Below are 11,710 nucleotides of genomic sequence, written 5' to 3'. Positions count from 1 at the left end.
GTTCCAACCTCAAAGTAGACAGCCCTCGGCCCTAAACACGTTCCAACCTCAAAGTAGACAGCCCTCGGCCCTAAACACGTTCCAACCTCAAAGTAGACAGCCCTCGGCCCTAAACACTCAGTCCTTGAATGATATTTTACATCGTCACATCCGAGTGTACATTAAATGTCCCTTGCCCAAGCGATAGTTTGCATTGAATTGTGGGTCATATCAACCCCACAACCAAAGTTGTTCACTCGCTCCCTCAAGCTAAATTGAGGGCCAATTGGAACCCTACTTAACTTCTTGCAGATTAGTGGGACGCTAGCGTTTCGCCACCTCCCATTTCGACACCTTCCGGTGAAATTGAAGAGCGCCAAATTCAAATTAAATTATTATAAATATTAAACTTTTCATGAAATCACAAGTGCAAATACATCAAAATAAGGCTTAACTTGTTGTTAATCCAGCCGCCGTGTCAGATTTCAAAAAGGCTTTACGGCGAAAGCAAACTATGCGATTATCTGAGGACAGCGCCCAGCACACAAATGCAAAACAAATCATTTTCAAGCAGGGAGTCGCGACACGAAAGTCAGAAAATAGCGATATAATATATGCCTTACCTTTGAAGATCTTCTTCTGTTGGCACTCCAAAAGGTCCCAGATACATCACAAATGGTCCTTTTTGTTCGATAATGTCCTTCTTTAAAAATTCAGTTTAGCTGGCGCGCTTCAGTCAATAATCCACCCAGTTTCCCTCCATCAAATTGCATACAAAATTAATCCCAAACGTTACTAATAAACTTATCCAAACAAGTCAATCAACGTTTAAAATCACACCTTAGGTACCCTAATATGCAAATAAACTATCACATTTAAGACGGAGAATCGTTATTGTCTTTACCGGAGAAAAATACCAAAGAACTCGCTCTCATTCACGCGCTTGMAAACACTACAGTCAAAATGGGAGCCACCTAGAAAAACAACAATTTCTGGCTCATTTTTCCAAAAACCAGCCTGAAACTCTTTCTTAAGACTGTTGACATCTAGTGGAAGCCCTAGGAACTGCAATCGGGCACGATTTCGCCCTATTATAAAAGTGCCAGCCATTGAAATCAGTGGTAGGATGAATTTTTTGGGGGGATGGTTTGTCCTCTGGGTTTCGCCTGCCATTTCAGTTCTGTTATTCTCACAGACATTATTTTAACAGTTTTAGAAACWTTAGAGTGTTTTCTATCCAAATCGACCAATTATATGCATATCCTAGCTTCTGGGCCTGAGTAGTTTACTTTGGGCACGCTTTTCATCCGGACGTCAAAATACCGCCCCCTATCCCAAAGAAGTTAAGATGGCAATCAAACTGCATCTGGTTTCGACAGGGATTCCCCCGAGGAAAAGTGGCTAGCGCAAGGGGCTGAGGGGGTAAAAATAACGTGTTTGGACTGCAGCCTCTCTCTCAGGTTCTCTAGGCCTTCTCTTCCTTGTATATTTTATTTTTTAAATATTCATATCATTCACTGGACTCCTAAGCCTATAGTCCTATACATGCAAATGCCCTGATAAATTAAGTGCTCAACTCTTCAACAGCTGAACCGTGAGGTGGACAATTATTGTTTTAGGAAAGTTTTTAAAAAACTATAAAACAAATGGCTATAAAGTTTTGAATATGCTACACATCGAAATACAATTTGTTATATGCATTTAAAGACGTAYCTGGATCATTTGGCCAATAGGTCCGGTGTCTTAATGGCGCTGGCAGCTCCCAGTCTCTTTCTCTCTTTTTCTACTGTCAGATCTGAACGGAGTTTTAGATCCAAACGGGTCTGTTTTTCCACAGGCCTTTTCGGGAACGAGTCTGACTGTCCTTGAGTGCATTCGGGACGGGTTTCCGTTTTTAAATATTTGTTTTAATGCATATCAGGTTGGGTGGAAAAGCCACAGATCAATTTTTTGGGACACGTGAAGACCTCTAGTTTTGAGGGCAAACCTAATACAGTACATTTACAACTTAGGTTTCTAACATTAGTCATTTGCTGCTTTCAGCCCAGGCTGAAAAACACAACTCTAGATTTCTTACATACTCTTGTTAGTGGGGCTATGATGTTCCCACTGTGATGATTAGAACGTATCCAAACCAGAAACCCTGGGTAGATGGCAACATTCACACAAAACTGAAAGCGTGAACCACCACATTTAACCACGGCAAGGTGACTGGGAACATGGACGTGTACAAACAGACCAGCTACGACCTCTGTAAAGAAATCAGAGAGGCAAAACGGCAGTATAGGGGACAAAGTGGAGTCACAATTCAACAGATCAGACATGAGACTTACTGTATGTGGACTCCAAACATTCCTGTACCCAAGAAAGCGAAGGTAACTGAACTAAATGACTGTTGCCCAGTAGCACTCACATCTGTCATCATGAATTGCTTTGAAAGGGTAGTTAAGGACCATATCACCTCCACCTTACCTGACACCCTAGACCCACTACAATTTGCATACCGCCGCAACAGATCCACAGATGATGCAATCGCCATCGCACTGCACACTGCCCTATCCCATCTGGACAAGAGGAATACCTATGTAAGACTGCTGGTCATTAACTATAGCTCAGCCTTCAACACCATAGTACCCTCCAAGCTCATCACTGAGACCCCGCCCTGTGCAACTGGGTTCTGGACTTCCTGACGAACCGCCCCCAGGTGATGAGGGTAGGAAACAACACRTCCGCCACACTGATCCTCAACACACATTCCCCACAAGGGTACTCCACAAGGGTGCGTGCTCAACCCCCTCCTGTACTCTCTGTTCACCCATGGACTGGGGCACCACAAGGGTGCGTGCTCAACCCCCTCCTGTACTCTCTGTTCACCCAGGGACTGGGGCACCACAAGGGTGCGTGCTCAACCCCCNGGACTGGGGCACCACAAGGGTGCGTGCTCAACCCCCTCCTGTACTCTCTGTTCACCCAGGGACTGGGGCACCACAAGGGTGCGTGCTCAACCCCCTCCTGTACTCTCTGTTCACCCAGGGACTGGGGCACCACAAGGGTGCATGCTCAACCCCCTCCTGTACTCTCTGTTCACCCAGGGACTGGGGCACCACAAGGGTGCGTGCTCAACCCCCTCCTGTACTCTCTGTTCACCCATGACTACGTGGCTACGCACGCCTACAACTCAAATCATTAAGTTTGCTGACGACACAAAAGGTGGAAGGTCTGATTACCAACAATGCTGACATAGCCTACAGGGAGGAGGGGAGAGCCCTGGCGGTGGTGCCAGGAAAATAACCTCTCCCTCAACGTCAACAAAACGATGGAGCTGATCATGGACTTCGCAGAGAGAGCATGCCCCCATCCACATCAACGGGGCCACAGTGGAGGGGGTGAAAACCATAATTACGTTTGCAGATGACACAACAGTGCTAGGCCTGATCAACGACGAGACAGCCTATAGGGAGGTGGTCTGAGACCTGGCAGTGTGGTGCCAGGACAACAACCTCTCCCTCAATGTGATCAAGACAAAAGGAAATGATTGTGGACTACAGGCTACAGGAAAAGGAGGACCGAGCACGCCCCCATTCTCATCGACGGGGCTATAGTGCAGCAGGTTGAGAGCTTCAAGTTCCTTGGTGTCCACAAGACAGTCGTGAAGAGGGCAAGACAAAGCCTATTCCCCCTCAGGAGACTGAAAAGATTTGTCATGGGTCAGATCCTCAAAAGGTTCTACAGCTGCACCATCGAGAGCATGGTTGGTTGGTTGCATCACTGCCTGATATGGCAACTGCTCGGCCTCCGACCGCAAGGCACTACAGAGGGTAGTGTGTACAGCCCAGTACATCACTGGGGCCAAGCTTCCTGCTATCCAGGACCTCTATATCAGGTGTCAGAGGAAGGCCCTAAAAATTGTCAAAGTCTCCAGTCACTCTAGTCGTGGACTGTTCTCTCTGCTACCGCACGGCAAGCGGTACCGGAGCGCCAAGTCGAGGTCAAAAAGACTCCTGAACAGCTTCTACCCCCAAGCCATTAGACTCCTGAACTGCTTCTACCCTCAAGCCATAAGACTCCTGAACAGCTAATCAAAGGGCTTTCCAGACCTCTCTTTTACGCTGCTGCTACTCTCTGTTTATAATCTATGCATAATCACTTTAACTCTACCTACTTTAACTCTACCTACATGTACATATGAACTCAATTACCTCAACTAACCTGTACTAACAAAAATATAAACATCCTCTAACTGTCAACTGCATTTATTTTCAGCAAACTTAAGATGTGTAAATATTTGTATCAACATAACAAGATTCAACAACTGAGACATATAAACTGCACAAGTTCCACAGACATGTGACTAACAGAAATGGAATAATGTGTCCCTGAACAAAGGGCGGGGGGTCAAAATCAAAAGTAACAGTCAGTTTCTGGTGTGGCCACCAGTGCATTTAAGTACTGCAGTGCATCTCCTCCTCATGGAGTGCACCAGATGTGCCAGTTCTTGCTGTGAGATGTTACCCCACCTCTTCCACCAAGGCACCTGCAAGTTCCCGGACATTTCTGGGGGGAATGGCCCTAGCCCTCACCTCCGATCCAACAGGTCCCAGACGGCTCAATGGAATTGAGATCTGGGCTCTTTGCTGGCCATGGCAGAACACTGACATTCCTGTCTGGCAGAAAACCACGCACAGATATGAGCAGTATGGCTGGTGGCATTGTCATGCTGGAGGGTCATGTCAGGATGAGCCTGCAGGAAGGGTCACACATGAGGAAGGGATGTCTTCCTGTAACGCACAGGCATTGAGATTGCCTGCAATGACAACAAGCTCAGTCCGATGACGCTGTGACACACCGCCACAGACCATGACGGACCCTCCACCTCCAAATCGATCCCGCTCCAGAGTACAGGCCTCGGTGTAACGGTCATTCCTTCGACGATAAAACGCGAATCCGAGCCACCGTGCTTCTACACTGCATTGCTTGCTGTTTGGGGTTTTAGGCTGGGTTTTCTGTACAGCAGCTTAGATATCAGGTGATGTACGAAGGGCTAATATAAATAAATTTGACTTGATAAGGAGAGGTTGTCTTGTAATCTGAATAAGAGGAGAGGTTGTAATACTCTGATTAAAGGAAGGGATAAGTTTTTGTTTGTAATCTGAATTAAAGGGAAAGGTTGTAATCATTTATGTTTGTTGGATGTTTGTATTTATACTGATTAAAAAGGGATAGGTTTAATTTGATATTGAAAATGAAAAAATTTTAAAAGGGAGAGGTTGTAATACTGAATAAGATAATAAAAGGAGGAGAGTTGTAACTCTGAATATAATGGGGTAGTGATAATCTGAATAAAAGGTTAAGAAGGGAGGGGGGTTTAGTAATTCTTGAAATAAAGGGAGAGATTGTATAATCTATAATGAATAAAGGGAGAGGTTGTAATCTGAATAAAGGGAGAAGAGTTGTAATCTGAATAAAGGGAGGCGAGGTGGGTAGAGTATGATTAAAAGGAGAGTTGTAATCTGAATAAGGAGAGTTATCTGATTAAGGAGATAAGGTTGTATCTGATAAAGACAAGGTTGTAATTGATAAAGGCAGAGATTGAGATTGTAAGTCTGAATAAAGGGAGAGGTTGTAATCTGAATAAAGGGAGAGGTTGAATCTGAATAAAGAGCATTTAATCTGAATAAGGGAGAGGTTGTAAATCTGAATAAAGGGAGAGGTTGTAATCTGAATAAAGGGAGAGATGTTGTAATCTGAATAAAGGAGAGGTTGTAATCTGAATAAAGGAGAGGTTTGTAATCTGAATAAGGGAGAGGTTGTAATCTGAATAAAGGGAGAGGTTGTATCTGAATAAAGGGAGAGGTTTAATGCTGAATAAAGGGAGAGGTTGTAATCTGAATAAAGGGAGAGGTTGTAATCTGAATAAAGGGAGAGGTTGTAATCTGAATAAAGTGAGAGATTGTAATCTGAATAAAGGGAGAGGTTGTAATCTGAATAAAGGGAGAAGTTGTAATCTGAATAAAGGGAGAGGTTGTAATCTGAATAAAGGGAAAACACCTTTCTTGAACATAGGGTGAGACATTCTTACTCATTTGCTAGAGAACCAGTTTGGATTTAAGTAGAACTTTTGTGACTAAGGCCATTCCCCAGGCCGTTGCTGTAAATGAGAATGTGTTCTCAGTCAATTTACCTGGTAAATTAAGGGTTAAAAAAAAATGTAATTTGTTAAATGTAGTAATGAATACATTTCTTTAAATTGACAATTCTGTAAACTGTCTTGTGTTGGTTTTAATTTGACACAATAACTGTTAGCAAAGGTGTCAGCTAGAGATGACGTGCAGGAGCATGCTGGGATTTGTAGTTTTGCATGATGTCTACTTTGATGCTAATTAGCATAAATAGAGCCAAATATATTGATAAAAGTCACCTTGTCCGAGAGAGATTTACATTTTTTATTTAACCTTTTATTTAACTAGGCAAGTCAGTTAAAACTTCTTCAGGATTGGTGGGTCCCTTGCAGGACGGTTACGCTAACGTAGGCTAATGTGATTAGCATTAGTTTTTAAGTAACAAGAACATTTCCCAGGACATAGACATATCTAATATTGGCAGAAAGCTTAAATTCTTGTTAATCTAACTGCACTGTCCAATTTACAGTAGCTATTACAGTGAAATAATACCATGCTATTGTTTGAGGAGAGTGCACAGTTTTGAARATGAAAAGTTATTAATAAACAAATAAGGCACATTTGGGCAGTCTTGATACAACATTTTAAACAGAAATGCAATGGTTCGTTGGATCAGACTAAAYTTTTGCGCATACACTTTTGCCATCTAGTGGCCAATATCTAAATTGCTGGAATAATGCATTATGGCCTTTCTCTTGCATTTCAAAGATGATGGTACAAATTATWATTTTTTAAACGGTTGTTTTTTTCTTTGTATTTTCTTTTACCAGATCTAATGTGTTATATTCTTCTACATTACTTTGACATTTCCACAAACTTCAAAATGTTTCCTTTCAAATGGTACCAAGAAAATGTTTMAATGTTTGTTGCAGCTCGTTCTAGTCTTTAGCTGCAGCGAACTGAAAAGACGAGCAACCCAGGGATGTTTGTGCTTTGGGGACCTTCAACAGAATGTGACTGGCAGAACAGGTGTTGTATGTGGAGGATAAGGGCTGCAGTAGATATCTCAGATAGGGGGGAGGGAGGCCTAAGAGGGTTTTATAAATAAGCATCAACCAGAGGGTCTTGCAATGGGTATACAAAGATGACCAGTTTACAGAGAAGTATAGAGTGCAGTGATGTGTCCTATAAGGAGCATTGGTTATCAAAATGTCACGCCAGGGTATGTATACATGAAACACAGAACTTTTATTTTAAGTGTTTTTAAAATTCTCTATGGGAAAATGAATGGTGGAATAACGATTGGAACCGTTTCCCTGTTTGACTGCTAGGTTTTATGGATATTATGACACCTCCACTGTGGGGCTCTATACCAGTGCATTCTTATCAACCTAGCCATTACGAAAATGATATTCTATCAAATAAGCCTCATGTATCAAATTAGCAACTCACTCTCTCATTGACCTCCATACAAAAATTATTGGAAAGATTTTGGGCTGTGTAAAATCTCTTGCTTCGCCTTTTCCTTTKTGCATTTGGGCAATGGAGTCCTACATCTCTTTCCCTTTGCTTTTGGGCACTATAGTCAAAGATTTTCATAACTAAACCAGGATAGACCACAGCCTGTCATTTCCAATGGGAACAAATTAGTAATAGTGGACAGAAAAAGCAAGGAGCTGGGTCGATCCAAACACGAGCTAGTGAGATCCTATTGGCGCGTTCTAGCAAGCATCTGCATATTATTCCCTTTAGCGAACACCTATATTCGCCTTTGCACTCCTAACAAAGCCATTTTTTTWWAAACTTTTGCAAAGGGAAAAGTCTACAAAACTTCCACTCTGTTCATAACATATTGTAGTTTTGGAAACAGAAAACCGTTTTGAGATTTAATCGAAGAATTTCTTCCAAAAGCCAGCTTGTAATATAAAAAAGAAACAAAATAACCTTATCCCACCTCCGGCTATTGGGCTTCCTCTCACTACCATAGTGAGTGGAAACGCCAAGCGGATGCTTCATATTTATACATCCGGTAAAATATCTGTCTCATTGTTCTATCTGTGATAGAATCCCTCTCTATATCTATGGTACTTCCGCAAACTCGCATACAATTCAAAACTTCCGGTTTAGTCAAACGACGAAGTCTATTTTGATATTTTGGCTAGCTAGCGACCTAGTTTATGAAATAAGTTTAATAGTAATTTATTAACACCGCTATCAAAATGGGGAAGCGTCAACATCAGAAGGATAAAATGTAAGTTCTGAGCATAATATGTTCAAGTATGTAACGTCAAAAAGCTTGATAAAGTAGCCAGCCAACTAACGTTACTACACTAACAGAGAGCAAAGAAACATATTAGCTGCTAGCTATATATCTGCGCTAGCAGAGAGGAAGATGCGAAGCGAGACATGTGTCCTTTTTGTATGGAGGTCTATGCGAGTGTTGAATTACGTGAGGGTTATTTGATCGAAGATAAGTGTCGTAGTCAATGTTTAGGCTGTTATAAATGTACTGATGTAAGTGGACGCACGTGGCATTCCGGCAACTGCGAAAAACGACTTAGTTGTGCCTGTTGATCACACGCACATCTCCCCCCTCAAGCCCCGTTTCCATTGATACTTTGAAGACAACCCGGTTTGGGCTGGCCCTTGGTGGGCTAGCTCGAATTGCGTTTCCACTGCCTTGCAAATTATGTCATGTTGCTAGGTAGCCAATATGTGACTACAGCTGGCTTCGCGAACTAGTAAGATGTTGAAGAATTGTGTTCACCCTCACCGTGTTGTATCAAACGTTACCCTAGTCGTGCCAGACAGACTCAGCCCCTTGTACTTAGCTTGCTAACGTGACGTTAGCTGGCTAAACGGTTATCATCGTCGCTAGCGTAATTCCTACCATGACAATGTATTGGCTGTTAATAAATATATAATTGGCTGTTAGCTAGCTAGCTAACCAGACTACAGGTTTGATATGACGTAGTTTTCAATAAGACCTGGCCAGCTAACAGCAGCAAGTGCAGACGAGCTAGCTAGCTAAACACGGTGCCGTCAGCTGGTGGTTGCATAGTAACGGCGTCACCAGACCGAATTCTGGTCGAGCTGGCACCAGGTGTGACGCTGGCCCGGGTTTCAATTCGAGACAGCTAGAATTTGGCCCTAATTATAWATGCCGATTAAAATAGGGATTAATTGGCTAGAATGGTCCCACCCGATATCGCCTGCCTTCAATCGTTGAGGACATGTCAATATAATAATTGGTGCTAGCTAGTAACTACCTAGCTTTTGCTAAACTACTTATTAATGTCCGATTTTTATTCAATTTAAGTCCGGTTGACAGACTGCCTTCAAAACGTTTAGGTAGGGGTTAATTTGTGATAGGGAGAACTTCGTCAGCGTTATGTAACTTTAGCCTGTGTATGCTAGCCATGCTGGATTATTTATTTAAWATGTTGTTTTCTGAAAATGTTGCCATCTAACCAAGTTTTCCAATTGAGTTTGATAGTTCAAGGGCTATATCACAGTTTGTTTCTCTTCGTTTTGTCTCCAGGTACATCACATGTGCTGAGTACACCCATTTCTATGGTGGGAAAAAATCAGGTAGGATTCTTTGACATTGTCCCTTAAGAGGAGGAGTAGTTGTTCATTACTTAACATACTGAATCATGTTGATGATTAGGAACAGTTCTTCACTAACAATGTTGATGCATTCTGCTTTTTTATTTTTAAATCTCTAAGAAATTCCAAAGTCAAATTTTCGACGTCTTCCATTTGACCATTGCAGGTAAGACATTATTTCACCAGCACAGAGCAAAAGTACAGTTTGTAAGAGGCAAAATACCTTAGCGACCTTAATGTTGACATTTGAATGTAAGGTCTTTGCAGTGGGGCTAAATTTTAATTGTGTGTACTCCATAATCTTGCCCCTGTTGCATTTCAGCTTGTCTCTGCAGCCGTTTGAATATCCCATGTGCACTCATGAGGGAATCGTCTTCGACCTGCTGTGAGTAGAGATCTATATGTAGTTCTATGATATATATATATATACCCTGGCTGGTTTAGTCTGGAAGGTTCTTTACTGATGGTAAAGTGAAGCTGAAATCTCTAATAGTACTGTCATTTTTATGCCTGGTCATATAACCTACGTATGACAGAACTACAAGGAGCTACGCAAAATGGCGTTGCCTAGCAAAACCACGCAGGCGTGTACAGCCCCTCAGTTTATCTCCACGCAGGATCGCAATTTCGCTCAGTATTCTCGCTTTGTACACGTAGAGTAAGTATAAACCAGCCTGTAGTGTTGACCAACCCCTCTGTCCTGTGCTTTAGGAGCATCGTTCCTTGGATAAAGAAGTTTGGCACCAATCCCATCTCTGGAGAGGTAAGTAGTCAACCAACCACAACAGGATTGTTCCTGGGCAGGTCTAAGAAATAGATTATTTTAAGCATGACAGTACCTCTTCCAGCCACTGGAGGGAGTCAACCTCCACAGCATGTTGAGACGTCATCTGAGTCAGATCTGTGTATATAATGACGAGATGCTCACGACTCCGTCCCAACAATCGGAGTCGTTATCCCAAAGGCAGGAAGGCAGGCGACAAGCTTCTGTCCAAAATAAGCCTATAGTAATGCATTGGACTTATTTTAGACAGATTTTGGTTAAAGTGAAACCCTCTGGCTTGGCCTCTTCCTCTCTGGCTGAGCGCATGTCTTCCCCTGTGGACTTTACAGGTAAGCCCCCGAGCACACCAGCCACCATTCTTTCCTCTATTAAAGTAACTGAGTTTCAACTTGGTGGATAAAACACATGTCCAGATCACGCCATGACAGTTTTTTTTTTACACGTGCACTAACTGATAGATGAGACGTGCTCGTATCAGCGTGCACATGGTGTCAGTGTGTGGGTGAGAGAGAGACACTTAATGTGTGTCCGTCCAGCTGGATCCTGCTGTCGGGATTGATTAGTCTGCCTGCAGAGAGATGTTTCTAGACCAGGGGGTAAATAACCCCGGTCCCAGAGTGCTGCAGGCACAAAACATTTTTMGATTGAACCGACCTGGAAGACCAGGTGTATTGAATGAATTAAGACAATCATTGAACTGGTCAATTAGCTCGGTTGGTCAGGTGTGGTGCCTCGTTGGAACCAAATCCTGCTGTACCTGCGGTTGTCTATCCCTGTAAGAGACATGTCTGGACTAGTCCTGCAGTACCTGCGGTTGTCTATCCCTGTTCGAGACACGTTTGGACTAGTCCTGCAGTACCTGCGGTTGTCTATCCCTGTTCGAGACACGTCTGGACTAGTCCTGCTGAGGCGCTTGCTCTCTCTCCACTTATGAAGGAATAACCCAGGGGTCGTTCCACCTCAAAGCACAAGAAAGAGGATTTCAGCTTCCTCCATCTGGGATTGTTCTGAAATCATTTCTGTAGTTAGGAACGTATGATTATAATTTCTGAAGCAATATTTTGTTTAAATTTGAATGTGATCTCTGATACATCAAGGTAATTGATAGCACCCAAATTGGCAATTTTTTCAAAATGACAGTATTTGGATAATATTCAATATAATACCCAACATCCAATTTGGACCAAACTTCTTCCTTCTAATGAGTTAGTTGTATCTA

At 42.7% G+C, this 11,710-nt stretch overlaps 1 protein-coding gene across 1 annotated transcript; it reads left to right on the top strand.

The window, feature by feature from the left end:
- The first annotated feature begins 8,172 nt into the window (after window positions 1-8,172).
- LOC112076681 (RING-type E3 ubiquitin-protein ligase PPIL2) lies at window positions 8,173-11,001 on the top strand. The gene is made up of 5 exons (XM_024143390.2): window positions 8,173-8,349; window positions 9,640-9,689; window positions 9,828-9,873; window positions 10,030-10,092; window positions 10,419-11,001. Exons 1-5 carry the CDS (start codon window positions 8,318-8,320, stop codon window positions 10,522-10,524), a joined length of 297 nt encoding a protein of 98 aa, XP_023999158.1. The 5' UTR covers window positions 8,173-8,317; the 3' UTR covers window positions 10,525-11,001.
- Window positions 11,002-11,710: the final 709 nt, after the last annotated feature.

The sequence above is a fragment of the Salvelinus sp. IW2-2015 genome, unplaced genomic scaffold, assembly GCF_002910315.2.
Source record: "Salvelinus sp. IW2-2015 unplaced genomic scaffold, ASM291031v2 Un_scaffold3922, whole genome shotgun sequence".
In the NCBI taxonomy this organism is placed as follows: Eukaryota; Metazoa; Chordata; class Actinopteri; order Salmoniformes; family Salmonidae; genus Salvelinus; species Salvelinus sp. IW2-2015.
The sequence above is the reverse complement of the archived record's forward strand: the minus strand, read 5'-3'. Positions and strand labels throughout refer to the sequence as shown.

Excerpts from the sequence above, each read along its gene's own strand:
- LOC112076681 (XM_024143390.2), top strand. The coding sequence starts at position 8,318 with ATGGGGAAGCGTCAACATCAGAAGGATAAAAT. Across the intron at positions 8,350-9,639 it reads CAACATCAGAAGGATAAAAT|GTACATCACATGTGCTGAGT; the intron begins GTAAGTTCTGAG and ends TTTTGTCTCCAG. Across the intron at positions 10,093-10,418 it reads GGAATCGTCTTCGACCTGCT|GAGCATCGTTCCTTGGATAA; the intron begins GTGAGTAGAGAT and ends CCTGTGCTTTAG.